The sequence below is a fragment of the Mauremys mutica genome, chromosome 25 (assembly GCF_020497125.1).
Source record: "Mauremys mutica isolate MM-2020 ecotype Southern chromosome 25, ASM2049712v1, whole genome shotgun sequence".
Classification (NCBI taxonomy): Eukaryota; Metazoa; Chordata; order Testudines; family Geoemydidae; genus Mauremys; species Mauremys mutica.
The window spans coordinates 5,765,164-5,779,674 of NC_059096.1; the positions used below are offsets into that span (position 1 = coordinate 5,765,164).

Below are 14,511 nucleotides of genomic sequence, written 5' to 3' on the forward strand. Positions count from 1 at the left end.
CATGCCCAGTCGATTTGAGAATTTCAAGTTGGCTTGAGCCAGAAATGAGCCAGACCCAAAACACTCTAGATCTGAGCACCCGGAAGCTTTGGAAAAGTTGGGACTCGGGATTTAAACTCTGCATCTTGGCCCATTCCTAAACGGACCACAAGGGTTATGGGAATAAAGGGCCCTGCTTTTTCTACAAGTAATTCCACGGGGGGCGGGACACACAACACGGGACTCAAAGTTACACAATTCCTCTGTCTTCTGGAGGCAGAGCTCTGAAATCTGTTAAGAACTAACTCGGAGCCTTGTTGTTCCCTTTCAAAGTCCTAGGCACTCTCACTCCATCTGCTTTTACATAGTAAGTAAAGGCTCCGGTGATGTTCTACGTGACCAGTACATCAGGTCTTCACCCCCCAGCAGGGCAATTTCTTCAGTGCTCTTCTGTTCAACAAGAGCACAATATAGTGCTTGGGGCACGTATTCCTCTACGCGTACTGCAGTCACCTTTGAGATTTCTTTATAAAGGGAAAGCAGCAGTGCCTTCCTATTACACACACAGGTTCAGAAGACGCACCGAGCATCCATTTGAAAAGGCTCTGTCCCTCTCCAGCTGCGTGCCAGGCAATTTAGAGTGTCCCTTAACAATCTGAGTGAATAGATTGTTCATATTGAACTTACTGAGATTCCCGAAACTGCTGTACATTTAGCATTTTTACGGACATTTTTAAGTCTTCCGTGTCCCGGCGTATCTCCTGCTCTTTAAGAAGTCATGAATCCTTCCCCATCCCCTACATGGAGAGGATTAAAAAAAAAAAAAAAAAAAAAAAGCCCGGCTATACGTAGAAAGAGGACTCACACAGACATGAGGAGGAAACTAGAGTTAATCTCTACTGGACGTTGTGATTTGGACTGCAGTAGCGCCAGTCATAGAACAGGATCCCATTGTGTCAGGTGCTGTACAAACACAAAACCACAACAAAATAGGTGCCGTCTTTGTCCTTTCCCAGGCGGTGCTCAACCCCCACTCCATCCCAGATCCTGCCCTCACTCCACCCCACTTCTCTTTCTTCCCGCCCCCGCCCCACCCATTCCTGCCCCTGCCCTCACTCCTCCGCCTCCCTCCCAGCACCTCCTGCACACTGCTAAACAGCTGATCCCCAGCAGGCAGGAGGTGCTGTGCGGGGAGAGGGGAGTTGCTGATCGGCGGGGCCCATCGGGAAGCAGGAGGCACTGGAGGAAGGGGGAGGAGCTGATGGGGGGCTGCGATTGGGTGCTGAGCTCTCATCTTTTTCCCCTGTGGGTGCTCCAGCCCCAGAGCACCCACAGAATCGGCACCTTTGGTCCCTGCCCCAAACAGCCTACAATCTAGTCCTTTCCACTGCAGTTGGACTACCAGCCACCAGTGAGTGGTCAATGAAGCACTTTGGACTCATGTGCTAAACTCAGATGTAAAGTTTAGGTGGGATTTGGATCCTGGTTAGGACAAAGACTAGGGTTGGGATTTTTAAAAACCCTCCTCATTGGCCTCTTTCTGCTCCTACTACAGTCCATGGGAGGTGTATCGTTGAGTGGGTCTATGCTAGAATCACGGAGTGCGTTGCGGCTTGTGTAGACAACATGCAAATTAGCTTTAATCAAGACAGCTTGGGTATGGGAGCAGCAAAGCCATGGCAGCATGGGCTAGCCAACTGAGTGATTACCCAAGTCTCCAGCTGGGCTTGTACAGCTCACATGGAAGCCTGCCTTCACTGCTCTGGTACGCAAGCTAACCTAGCTCACCTACAGCTAAAAATATACCTTAGGACTTCACCCAATAGCAGAATTAGGCCAATACTCCGCGCTTTTGAGAGGCCCACCATCAAGCGACTCTGTCTTGCCATCTTTGGTGGTGTTGAGCCCCAGCTTCTGGAATCAAGTGATTGCAGCAGAAATTGAGTTTTCATTAAAAAACATAAGACAGCGAGTTTCTAGCTCTCATGGTTATGGAGAAAAAAACCATGACCCGAGGGCACCTCATGCTCAAAAACACAAAAGCCAAATAAAACCCTATATATTTTTTAAAGTCTCATGATTCTGGGGTGGGGGCGGTATGTGATTTTTGAACACTTGAGGTTGGCACTACCTTATGCCAAATTTAACTGCACCACACAGACGGGCCGCTTAAACATAGGCATGCCTGATAAGAGGTCCCTTGTATATGAAACCTTTCTGAGAATATCAGTCTGTTTTCTTCTACAGTAGTTGCCTGCTTCTAAAATTTATGCGCAGTAACGTATGGTTCAGATCATGTAGTATTTATACACATGCATTTATATAGAGAGAAAGAGTGTAAAGCTACGTGGCAGATCAGTCTTTGAAAGAATACCAACAGGAGGGATCTTACTGCAAAAATATTTATAGCGTATTGTCTTTACACAGATTAATTTGCACGATGTGTAACACACACAGACAGGCAAAAAAAAAGCACACTCAAATATGCAGGAAGCAAAGCCTTGTCACTGACAAAAGGAGCTGTCAGAAATGTTGATCTTAAAGCTTGCTTTTTTTTTTTATGTTAAAGAACATATGCCCTTGTGTAGGTTTTATTTTTCATTAACTAACACACACACACACCCTGGACTTTGCAAAATGTTCTAACACAAGTTTTTGGGGTTTTTTTAAGTCTCTCCATGTTATGACATTTCAAGGTTTGTAGCCGGCACTTGTGTTTACAAAGGCGGGGAATTCCAGGCATGGCGATAGAACAGATATTTTAACAAAAAGTTATAAATATTGTCAAGTTGGTACTTTTTTCCTTGAGTTTTCAAACACATCATAAATCTGGGCTAGGTTTCTGCGTCTGAACCCTGCTTCCAACTGCACTCGAGCTTTCTGGCATGAAGGCAAAGAGGGTATTTTTTAAACTATATAAATAAAACTTAGTAAAATCACTGTGCACTCCATTAATTCAGGAACACTCCTCTTTGGCTTCAAAGGGGATCTTTTTCTTTACAGTACAGATAGTGTTTTTGCTGCTTTAATGATTTGCTACTAGCACTTGTCATAACTACATGGACCAAGTATGCGATACCAGGGAGCAGCGGTTAGTTCCGTCTCCTGTCCAACTCCGCTCCAATTCACTTCAATAGGTTTGAGGCTTTACACAGAAAACTAGTTCATAAATCTAACATGGGAAGCCTTTGTAGAGCGCCAGTTAGTTAATGAAAGACGCTGCGCGCATGCCTCCGCTATACATACCTCCTGCATGAACCCAGTGAACATTCAGTGACCCATAAAGTAGTGCGGAGCGGAGCCAAAATAAGTCGGGTTGATAGGGAGAAAATGTTACACATTTAATCTACGTAAGTATATACACTATAAGATTAGTGGCCTGCAAAGACTTTCCACACAGGTACTTACCTAATCCTTTTATGGAGCACAACGGACCCTAATTTTTAAGCTATGCTTTGCCCAAGCAACATAATTATCAACATAATTTTCCACCCTGCTTTTCCACAGGGACGAAGACTGGGTTTGTACGTAAGGCACGGGATTGGGATTCTGGTGATCTGGACTCAGTTCCTAGTTCTTTGTGATCTTGGGCATGTCTCTCTGCACCTCAGTCCCGCATCTGGGGCTAACCATCCTGGCTTTCTCCCAATTTTTGCCTGTTTCATCTATTTGGACTAAGCGCTTCAGGGCAAGAACGGTCTCTTAGAACACGCCTGTACAGCACCAACACTAGGACGGGCCAAAAGTTTCCATCTAAAACCTTTTCTTTTTAAAATGGAAAACTGGGTTTTCAACAAGAATTTTTTTTGTTAAAGAAAAATGTCTGCTTTCAGAAAAAAAAATTTAAACCAACAAGCTAAAATTTTCCACCTGGGTGGGGGACCACCATTTTCCAGCCTGACCTGGCACAACGGGGCTCTCAATTTCATTTGGAACGACAATATAGATACAACAGCACGTGCAAATCCTAGTATTGAGGCATCTACCCCAGCGGTTTTCAACCTTTTTTCACTGGCAGACCCCTAATACATTTTTGAACGGAGGTGCACACCCCTTTGGAAATCTCTGTCTGCAGACTCCCAGCGGTCCACAGACCATCGGTTGAAAACCACTTATCTGCCCTAAGTACCTGATTTGAGAGAGCACTCAGGTCCTTAGGAGTCTGAGTGCTTTCTATCCGACTTGATTAGAAGGGGATTATCGCCTTGGTATGCAAGTGCTGACCCCACTCTAGGATTTGCACCAGAAATTCACTGTGAGCACAATATGGGAGCACTTAATTGTGGGAACAAACACTTATGTAGAGCACGGTGGCGAAAATCTGGCTCAGCATGTACAGCTTTAATAACGATCCTTGCCTTTCTCCAATGTCTTTCACTTAAGGATCTCAAAGCACATTACAAACACGAGTAGACTAACCCTGCATCCCTTCTCCCTGACATAAAGTAGGTTGATTTTTTTTTATTACCCCAATTTTATAGATAAGGAAACAAATACGCAGGGAAGCTACTTGTCCCTGCCCGGACAGGAACACGCTACACTGAGTGCTCTCTTCTCCTTACTCCCTTCCCCCAATTCCTTCCTTTACATATTTATTTCTAGATTCCCTTGCAGTACCACGAAATGGCCTGTTGCCGCTCCCTGAGACCACTGGTTCCTGATGCGCTCAAGCTGCTGCAGACAATTCAATGCAGGGAAAAGGAGCAGGGGGAGAGGAGACAGAAGGAGCAGAGAGAAAAAAAAACTTTGGGGGTGGGAGGCAGAGACTAAGGTGACTCACGACCTGTCTGGATTTTTGCTGCCAACCCTCCTCGCAGCTGTTTCCACAAAGGAAATACTGCAAGAGAAGACGGCAGGTACGTATCAAAATATATGCCCGTGTATACAGAATGCTTCCCACGCGTCCCAGGCCTCTTCAAAACAAAGAGATGTGCCTTCCCTGTATTCTAAGCAGAGAGCACTTAGCCAAAAGATACCAAGTACCCGTCATTGTGAGGGGTAGAAACACCCGTCGTTTGGGGGACAGTGAATTAGGCTGATGCGGCCTGCCCTCTGAATCACACAACTTCCCCCATATTCACCTACATCTTGCACAAGTTGCCTTGAACACAGTAGTAGTGCCAGATCCTCACTCCAACAGCTCTGGGAATTTCAGCCAGTCCGTATTAGAGGCCAACAAGTTTGGTTGGCTTCAGGCATTAGAAGCCGTAACTGCCTGAAACCTCACGGAGCATTGCTCATCCTCTTTGAAAAGGGTAGTCGCTAGAAACCTTTCAGAGCGCTAAAAACCCTACACGGAGGTTCCCCAAGAGCGTCTTGTGGCATGCAAAATCCTGTTTCTTAGAACCAGACTCCGCCCCTCCAGGGTCATGATTTCAATGCTCCGGGTTTCTAATATGACCATTGATCAATTAATTGACTTTCTAAGTGTTCCTTCATGTGCTCCGGGACACATGGGTAAAGCGTTCCAAAAACAGCAGAGTCCAAGGAGAGGAATACTTGGGACGTCTCCAGCACTTGGCCTTGGAACACCCAGCCCAAAGCACTTCATGGAGGTTTGCTATTAGCACTCCATTTGGCAGCTGGAGGGGGGAGAAAGGTTGAGCCTCTCTATTAGGTCACACAGCAGTGAAGGGGAACAAAACCCGCCCGGTCTCTAGTCCCCTGGTCTAACCAACAGAGCCCACTGTGTGGTAACGAGGTACATTTAGGAGACTATGGAAGTACATCAGAGCATTTCAAAGCACTGTACAGAGAAGTATTATAAACCCATATTACGAATAGGCAAATTTAGGCACAAAGAGACTTGACCAAGGTCACACAGCAAACTGGAGTCAGGGCTGGTGATTCCCAGGCCCTCGATTGAGCCACCAGCCACGGCTGTCTCCTTAATACATTCTCGGAGGTTAATGACCCTTCCCCAAACGGGGGGGGAGGGGCAGATTTACGACGTCATGTAGGCACCTGAAGATACAGCAGTGGAATTTACAAAAGCACCGAAGTGAGTTAAAGTTTCTAGCTTAAAGCATCTAAATCCCTTTTGGAAATCTGGCCCTGTTCTACAAACCAAGCCAAAACTCTGCAGCGGCATAAAAAAAAAGTGAACAGTTGATGAGAACAAGAGCACTTGGAAGCATTTTTGCCCCCACCCTTTTTAAACTGTGTGAACTTCTCCCACCCCCGCGCGCACAAAAAAAAAATCTAATTTTGAGCCCTTTTATGTGTTCTAATCCTCTCGTCTTTTTCTAATTTTGAACACAGCTGTCTGCTGTACTTTCTCAAATGACGCCAGATGCTGGGTTCATCAACCAAACCCACGAAAACAATGGTTTGAAAGCAATTAGAAGCACCGAGGCTGCACTGAGGCTCATATTAAAATGTGATAACACTGTTCTAGTGGGAATTGCAATGCTGCAGCATTTCTGGGCTGCCAGACAGACAGAATGCCTTGGAAGTGGGCCCTGATCGAGGAGGTAACGTACTGGAATTTCTATCTGGAGCAAATGAAGGATTAGCTGAGTGGGAATGCTCACATGGGTTTGTTTTTTCTTTTGTATTATAGCCCCAGCACCCATCTTGCTGGAATGCTGGTGGATCCTTGTGTTTGCACACACATACCACAGTAATCACTGAAATAAAACACACACACACACTATTATTAATTTGTATTCTGGTAGCACCTAAGGGATCTGGATCCAGGATCCGTACTAAGTACTGCACAGACGCGTACAGATAGGAGTGAGAGACAAGGGGACCCATTCAGTTAGGAGACAGTCCAGTTACAATTCCACTGGATACGCAGAAGCAACCACCTACTCCTGTTGCTCTCAACGCGCAGGGACCCACTGGGGTTGAGATTGTTATTAGTGATACGGAAGCGCCTTGTGGCCCCATTATACAACTACGCATAAGAGACAGTCGCTGCCCTGAAGGGCTTAAAAATCTAAAAAAGACCCTGGGAGTGGGAAAACAGAAGCACCCAACAGAAACGTGACATGCCCGAGGTCACATAGCAGACCTTGGAATAGAACCCAGGCATCCTGGCTCCCGTCCAACGCCTTAGCCACTAAGGCCACGCTGTCTCTCCAATGCAATTCTCTGGAGGTCACTTAACATTTGCACAAGCCATTCCTGGGCCTGTCCATGGCGTGTGTAGACCGGGCAACTTGGCTGGAGAATACATGGCTGGAGAATCCCGGGAGAAAAGCAGTGCTCCCAAAGCCCCACCCCTCTGCCAACGCCTCCCACAACTTTGCCACCCCCCCAAAGCTGAGTGGCTAAGGCTCCCCACCTGCTAATCTGGGGCCCAATCAAACCGATGACAAGCCCTGCCCCTCAGAATGGATAAGCTGCACTCACCTCGGGGCAGAAATTCCAAGTGATACCTGCAAGACAAGAAAAGAAAAACAGGCATAAGCATACATGACACTGCACCCCATATTCTTTATAGTGATATTATTAGGATATGGTTTGGGCATCATTATGATGCATTTTATGCAAGTCAAGTCATGTGAGGTGTCATTGGAGAAGCTATGATTTGCAGAATATGATTATCCTATTTGAATGCATGTACCATTTTTGTAGCTGAAGTTATGAATATTGACTACGTATCTGTATTTCAAATGTAGTTAAACCTGGGTAACGCCCACTAGACAAGATGCTTTCAGTCTAGATAGCTGGTTGGGAAGGGTTTACTCAGGGCAATGAGCCATTAGGGAAAACAAGAGGCCGTAGGAGAAGCTTATCTCCTACCTGGTGAGCCTACAGACAGCCTGCGAGTGATGGCTGCTAGGACTCTACAGGGACATGTGACCAGGCCACATGATGCTGGACTCCATCTTGGGATGTCAGTATTTTTCCACAGACCGGTCTGGGAACCAAGCTTTGGAACAAAGGGTTCCCGCCATATGCAAAAGCTATATAAGGCAGGGAGTGACATCATCAGGGGTGCTTCACTCCCCACACAAGACGACTCCTGGAAACACCCGAGGAACAAAGACTGAACGGGGAGAAGTGCTGGACCCAGGCTGAAGGGATTTCTAGCCTGTGTATGAAACACCTGGGGATTTCAAGCTGTAAAGCAGGGGTCTCAAACACGCGGCCCGCGGGCCACTCTTCTGTGCAGCCCGCCCCACCCCCCTTGCCTGTCTGCCTACCTCCAGGCCAGGGGTGGAAAAACTACAGCGGCCCACGGGATTTCCCCCCATGGTGCCGCGAGCCCCACGCCGCTCCCTTAAGCAGCAGGAGGGGACGGGGGAGCAGGCAGAGGGCTCCTGCGTTGCCTCGCTTCAAGGTACTGCCCCCCCCCCGGCCCGCAGCTCCCGTTGGCCGGGAACAGGGAACCGCGGCCAATGGGAGCTTCATGGGAGGTACCTGGAGGAGCAGCAGCGGAGCCCTGTGCCCACCCCTGCGCCTCCAGGGGCTGTGGTTCCGGCTGCTTCCTGGAGAGGAGCGGCGTGGCACGGTGCGTGGCCAGGAGCCTGCTCTGGCCCCGATGCGTGCCATTGCTGCACCGGAGCTCGCACCCCACACCCCTTCTCCACCCAACTCCCTGCCCCCCTGAGCCCCCTCATATATCCTGCACCCCAACTCCCTGCCCTGAGCCCCCTGCTGCACCCCACACCCCTCTTGCACCCCACACACCAACTCCCTGCCCTGAGCCCCCTGCCGCACCCCACACCCCTCTTGCACCCCACACACCAACTCCCTGCCCTGAGCCCCCTGCCACACCCTGCACCCCCCTGGTGACAGGGAAGGGGCAGCATTGGGATGAGGACTTTGGGCACGGGTGTGGAAAGGGGTAGGGCAGGGGCGGGGCCTCATGGAAGGGGTGGAGTGGGGGCAGGACCGGGGGAAGTGAGGATGGGGGTACCAGTGATGCGGCCCTCGGGCCAATGCACTAGACCTCATGTGGCCCTTGTGGTGATTTGAGTTTGGAGACCCCTGCTGTAAAACATTGTGTCTTGAGAATCTCCAAGTCTGCCTGTACCATCCGTTCGGGTGAGACCCTGCTATTCATATCCAATCTATTTAGTATATTCTGCTCAGTTTGTGTTTTGTTTATCTGCTTTGATCTGTTTGCTCTCACTATGATCACATAACATCTATCTTTTGTAGTTAATAAACTTGTTTTTGTTTTAATCTAAACCAGTGAGCTTTGTCTGGAGTGCTTGGGGGGAAAATCTCTGCTTGGTTACCACAAGTGTTCATTGTTCTCTTCGCACTGAGGGAGAGGCGGAACGGGTATTAAACCCATATACTGGCTAAAATCTCAAAACACCAGGGATGTCAGCTGGCCCCACGCAAGGAGGCTCTAGCTTTGGCGAGAAAGCCACAGAATGACCTATTCACAGGCCACTTGCCCACTCTAAAGGGCCGGGTCTACAGCTATCAATGGCAAGAATCCAGTATATCTAAATCCAATCCATTTGTTTCCTCATTAAAAGCTTTCATGAAGAAAATGATTTAACACAAACGTGCGAGCCACGGACGCAGATTAATTAGAAAATAACAGAATCCCGACGCAGGACAGAATATTTATTTCAGTCCTTTGCTTTGGACAAAAATGCCTGGGCGGAAAAGGAAGAGATTGCATCTAAACCACAGACTGCAATATTTAATCAGTGATAAAAAGCTACTGTGTGTTATATTGGAAAAAGAGAGAGACACAACCCTGCCTTACGCGCCCTGTCTCTAGTGTTTTATACGCTGGATGCGTAGAAACTCTAGGGTGGGGTTCATTTTACCCCCTTTCCATGCTTCTCTAAGGAATCTCTTCACCTTACTTTATCTGAAGTCATATGCACCTGCTCCACCAGCATCTCTTTGTCCCGACAAACTCAACCGCTTCTCCGTTCCCTCCCTGGAATTTTTCTCAGTTGGGATGGTCCATATTTCACTCCTATTGTCCTACCCTCAGGATTTCCTTTTCCTCAGTGCCACAGATTTAGAGACTACAGAAGAAACTCCTCTTAGATATAAGTAATCAGAAGAGGAATTGTTGCTGTTTAACAATTCAAGGCCCTTATGTTCCCTTCCGGGATGAAGCCAGTTTCCCCCACAGCTCAGTGGAACCCAGAAACGAAGGACCAAGCAAAGAAATTAAACCCAGGCTCCCACACAGCAGAGTACCCAACAGACCAGGAAAGCTCAGTTTTAGAGTGTGAGGCACCTTGAGTTTTGACCATTGTAGGAGGAGCAGACAGACAGAATTCCAGCCACTCCTTTCACCTGAAATTCAAAAGAACAGTTGCAAATCACCATCACCAACAATTTGCAAACCACCATCACCTACAATTTGTCTTTCTGACTCAGACAAAAGGTTCCTCTTCCTGACCAGCCAAAAAGAAATAAGAATGGTGGCGCCAGGATCACTCTAATTAGACTTTTCTGCAAAATTTAATCTCAGGAAGGACTGAGGTCTTTAAGACAAGGAAGGATATCAGTGTCAGTTTTACAATACTCACCACATCTACAGCACCTTCCATGCCGAGGTCTGAAAACGCTTCACTAACACTTCAAGAAGCCACACAGCCGAGCAAAATAGGTCAGCATTATTATCCCGCTTGACAGACGAGAACCCACGGTGAAGTGACTTGCCCGGGGTCTCACAGCAAGTCAGTGGCAGAGGCCAGGAATAGAACACAGTCTTCCTGATCCCCATTCCTGTGCCTTAACTATCATTATTAAACATAGATTTCATACAGCTTAAGGCCAGAAGTAGCCATTAGCTCATCTATTCTGACCTTCTGTCCACCACAGGCCTTTAAATTTCACCCAGATCCCCCCTCCTGCTGAACCTAATTACTTTAGTTAGATTAAAGCATTTCAGTCCTTGGGAGACTAAACTGTTGTGTGCCACAGACAAAGACAAGAAGAGACCTGGGTGCCACCAACGTCCGAGGCCCCTGCACTGGTAGGGCACTGATTAGGCAAAAAGAGGCCCAGATGATCCTAGCAGATGATCCACATCCATGCTGCAGAGGAATGCAGAAAAAACCCAAAGCCCCTGCCAATCTGACCTAGGGGCAAATTCCTCCCTGACTCCAAATGTGGCAGTCACTCTGTCTGTGAGCAAGACAAACCAGCCTGGGATCTAAGAAAGAGGATTCTCTGGGCCATCTCAGAGCACTGCCCCTCCCCATCCGGTGCTGGGTGTCCAACCTGACACTTCAGAGGTAGGCAAAACACAAAATAAAAAAACCCCAGAATGAATTAGGTCAACTGTGTATTTGGGGGCCGGGGGAGCGCCACATGGGAAGTCTTCCTGACCACTGCAGGCTGAAGCCCTGAAGTATAAGATTTGATTATATTCACTATCTTAATACATTCAAATATTTACATTTTGGGAATACCTAGAGGCCAAACTATGCCAGGTCTCCATTGCGCTAGGCACTTACTGTGTTTGTATAGTGAAGGTCACTGTCTCAAAGACACAACAAGCAGACGGGACAAACCAACCAACCCGGGTAACAAATACAGGTGAGCAACTACAAGAGCATCTTCTCCCCCCAGAGTATCCCACAGCTCAGAATTTTCCCTTTCACGAGTCTCACTGGTGGGGTTTGCCTTTGCACACGATGACAATCTTGCTTTTCATCATCATGGCCCTCACCTCATCCCCAAACTCTGTTATAGGGCCGTGTTGAAGTGGTCCACTCTGTCCTCTCAATCCTAGCTCCTCTCAGAGAGTGGAGACATTTTCATATCTCCGTTCGCCCGGCTCAGCATCCTCCCAGAGCAGAGAGATTTTTGTCTCCTGAGCAGCTAACGATTCTGAGACAAGGACGGAGGGAAAAAAAAATCACTTCTTGTTTTGTGAACTTTTGTCTCTTGTGCTTGAGAGACTGTCCTAATCTCCCCTGAACATGTTTTAGTGATAACATTTACTGCACCAGGGCCAAAACGATTTTCTGTCACTTTCAATTCCAGTTCAATAAACGTATCAGAGCTTTGTTTCTAATCTCTGTCATTTTTAATACAGTAAAATGGTTTTTAAAAATGTAAAATTGAGTTCCATTTCCTACTGGACCAGCAATCTTACATTAGCTTCATTCTTATCAAATTTACAAAAAATTTTGCTTTTTTTTAAATGTAAAGCAACAGTCGAAAACTCAAATCTCATTAGATCAATGTATGCTTTTAGTCTCACACTTTGATAATTTTCACTCTAGAAAGAGTAAGTGCAGAAGAAAAGTTAGTTTCCCTCTTCTCTTCTTCTTTTTTTTATTAAGCCCAGGAGGAAAGACGTCTTGTGGTCTAGATACAGGACTGAGAGTCAGAAGATCAAGGTTCCAATTCCTGACTCTGCCGAGACTTTGGATAAGTTGCTTACTCTGCCTGGGTGAAATGAATCCTTGTGCCAAGGGTCAGCCCAATGCCTATGCCCCACTTAAATTCTCAAAAGCAGGCTTAAAGGGAGATTTAAGTGGTTAGCTTTGCTGACCCTCTGCACAGAGTTTCACCAGGTGTGAAATGCCTTTACCAGTGTTTGCAGAGCGCTTTGAGATCCCTGCATGGAAGCTTCCATAGAGGTGCCAACCGAATTCAAAAGGTGATCACGGGGGTGGACCTTTCCATTCACGGTGCGGAGTCATTTGAGAAATGTGACAATGTGGGAAAATCCCCTCCAAAATTTGCCAACCCGAATGTCGAATACGGTCACTCCATCAGAAAGTACAACTGTATCTGTAACCATGCGTAGGCCACGCACAGTCTTCCCAAAGTGTACCCAGCGAAGCAGAGCTAAAGGAGGAATTTAGCAAAATAGTCAGGGAAAATCATCTCCTGCCAGTCAGTGAAATACAATAGGAAAATGAAGCAAGAGGCCAGTTTTCATTTTTATTCTCAGGTGGGCTACTCCCATCAGCATTCCCAGGACTTTAAAGTACGATGTCGATAGGCAGCAAGGAGTTATGCTTGCCTGGACCAGGAGACTGGTGGCCCTCGGAGACCAGCCACCAGGAAATTTCTTTGGTTGAAAAGAGTTATGTTGCAACAATTGATTCTTGCAAATAAAGCATTAACTTTAAAAATTCTAAGTGTCTGACTTGCCTTGTTACACCCCAACGACGTACCCAATGGGATGCGTGAAGGACCAAGGGCCCAATCCTGATCTCAGACCACTGCAGCTGTACGAGGGAATTAACTCACATTAAATCGCTCACCAGTGAGACATCAGAATCAGGCCCAAAGACTCAGCGGTAGCTGACAATCCCTAGGTTTCACAAGACATTAAACATCATTTATCCTTGTGTGTCCTATTACAGTCGTTTTATTTAGCACGGTTATTTTTGTCTCCATTTAACCATTCCTCCTATGCACTCTATATTTAGTTTAGCCGTCAGCAGCAGGAAGGGTCCCCTATGAAGAAGGAAAGATGCTGCCCTATACTGCTGAGCGCTCCGGGGGCAGGGGGGAAGAAAGTGAAGCAGCAATCTACATTAGAAGTGGGGGAAAATAGACAAGGGGGTAAGAAAGGGAATAGCCACCAAAATGATTTAGCGTCTGGGCTGTAAAACAAACTATAAAAAAAAATTCTCTGTTACAAGGAGAAAACTTTGATGTGACATGTAAATCAAAGGTCTAACCCAGAGAAACATCTGATTTCCATTATAAAGCCAAGGAACTAGCGAGGCACTGCTAAAATTTTAACAAAGATCTCCCATGAACATTTCCTCCCCCCACTTAGCTTGCTATATACCACTTCCTTCCCCATATCTCATAGCATTTAAGGTCAGAAGGGACCACCAAGATCATCTAGTTTGACCTCCTGCACATCGCAGGCCACAGAACCTCACCCACCCACTCGTATAATAGGCCCATAACTTCTGGCTGAGTTACTGAGGTCCTCAGTATGACAAGAGATAGATCACTCGATAATTGCCCTATTCTGTTCGTTCCTACTGAAGGATCTGGCATTGGCCACTGTCAGAAAACGGGACATTGGTCTAGATGGACCATTGGCCTGACCCAGTATGGCCGTTCTTATGTTCTTAATCTTGATTTAACGACTTCAAGTTACAGAGAATCCACCATTTACTAGTTCAAACCAGCAAGTGACTCGCCGCGGAAGGTGGCTAAAAACACCCCAAAGTCACTGGCAATCTGGCCTGAGGGAAAACCCTAAACATTATTTAAACCCTGAGCATGTAGCCAAGACCCAGCCAGACACACCCAATCAGAAGTGCCTGCATTGTACCAAAACAGAAGGATTCTGCTAGTTTGTTCTATTTAAATAAAAACATTCTCGCAACCATATAGCCAATGAGGTTATGCATTAAACTTATACATAAGCTGCACTTTACGGCAAAACGTTTATACTTTGCTCCCGAAAGACATACAGGGCCTGATTCGAATGTATTAACAATCCAGTAGCAACCTACAGGCCCTACAGAAATGAAGCAGAGTCGTCTTTGTTTTGCAGATGGGAAACTGAATGACCAGATTTTCAAGACAGCTCAGCTCCTGCATAGGTAGGCTTGGAAGAATTCATTTTTTATCATCATTTCAACAGATAAGAACAACGTGGGG

The 14,511-nt window shown here is 46.8% G+C and overlaps 1 protein-coding gene across 2 annotated transcripts in view; it reads right to left on the minus strand.

Annotated features, from left to right (window-relative positions):
• SKAP1 (src kinase associated phosphoprotein 1) overlaps positions 1–14,511 on the minus strand; it is a 224,680-nt gene that overhangs the window by 191,384 nt on the left and 18,785 nt on the right. For both annotated transcript variants that reach the window (XM_044999131.1, XM_044999130.1), the window contains exon 3: positions 7,339–7,364. In XM_044999131.1, coding sequence (XP_044855066.1) covers positions 7,339–7,364 — 26 coding nt within the window. The remainder of the gene's footprint in view (positions 1–7,338; positions 7,365–14,511) is intronic.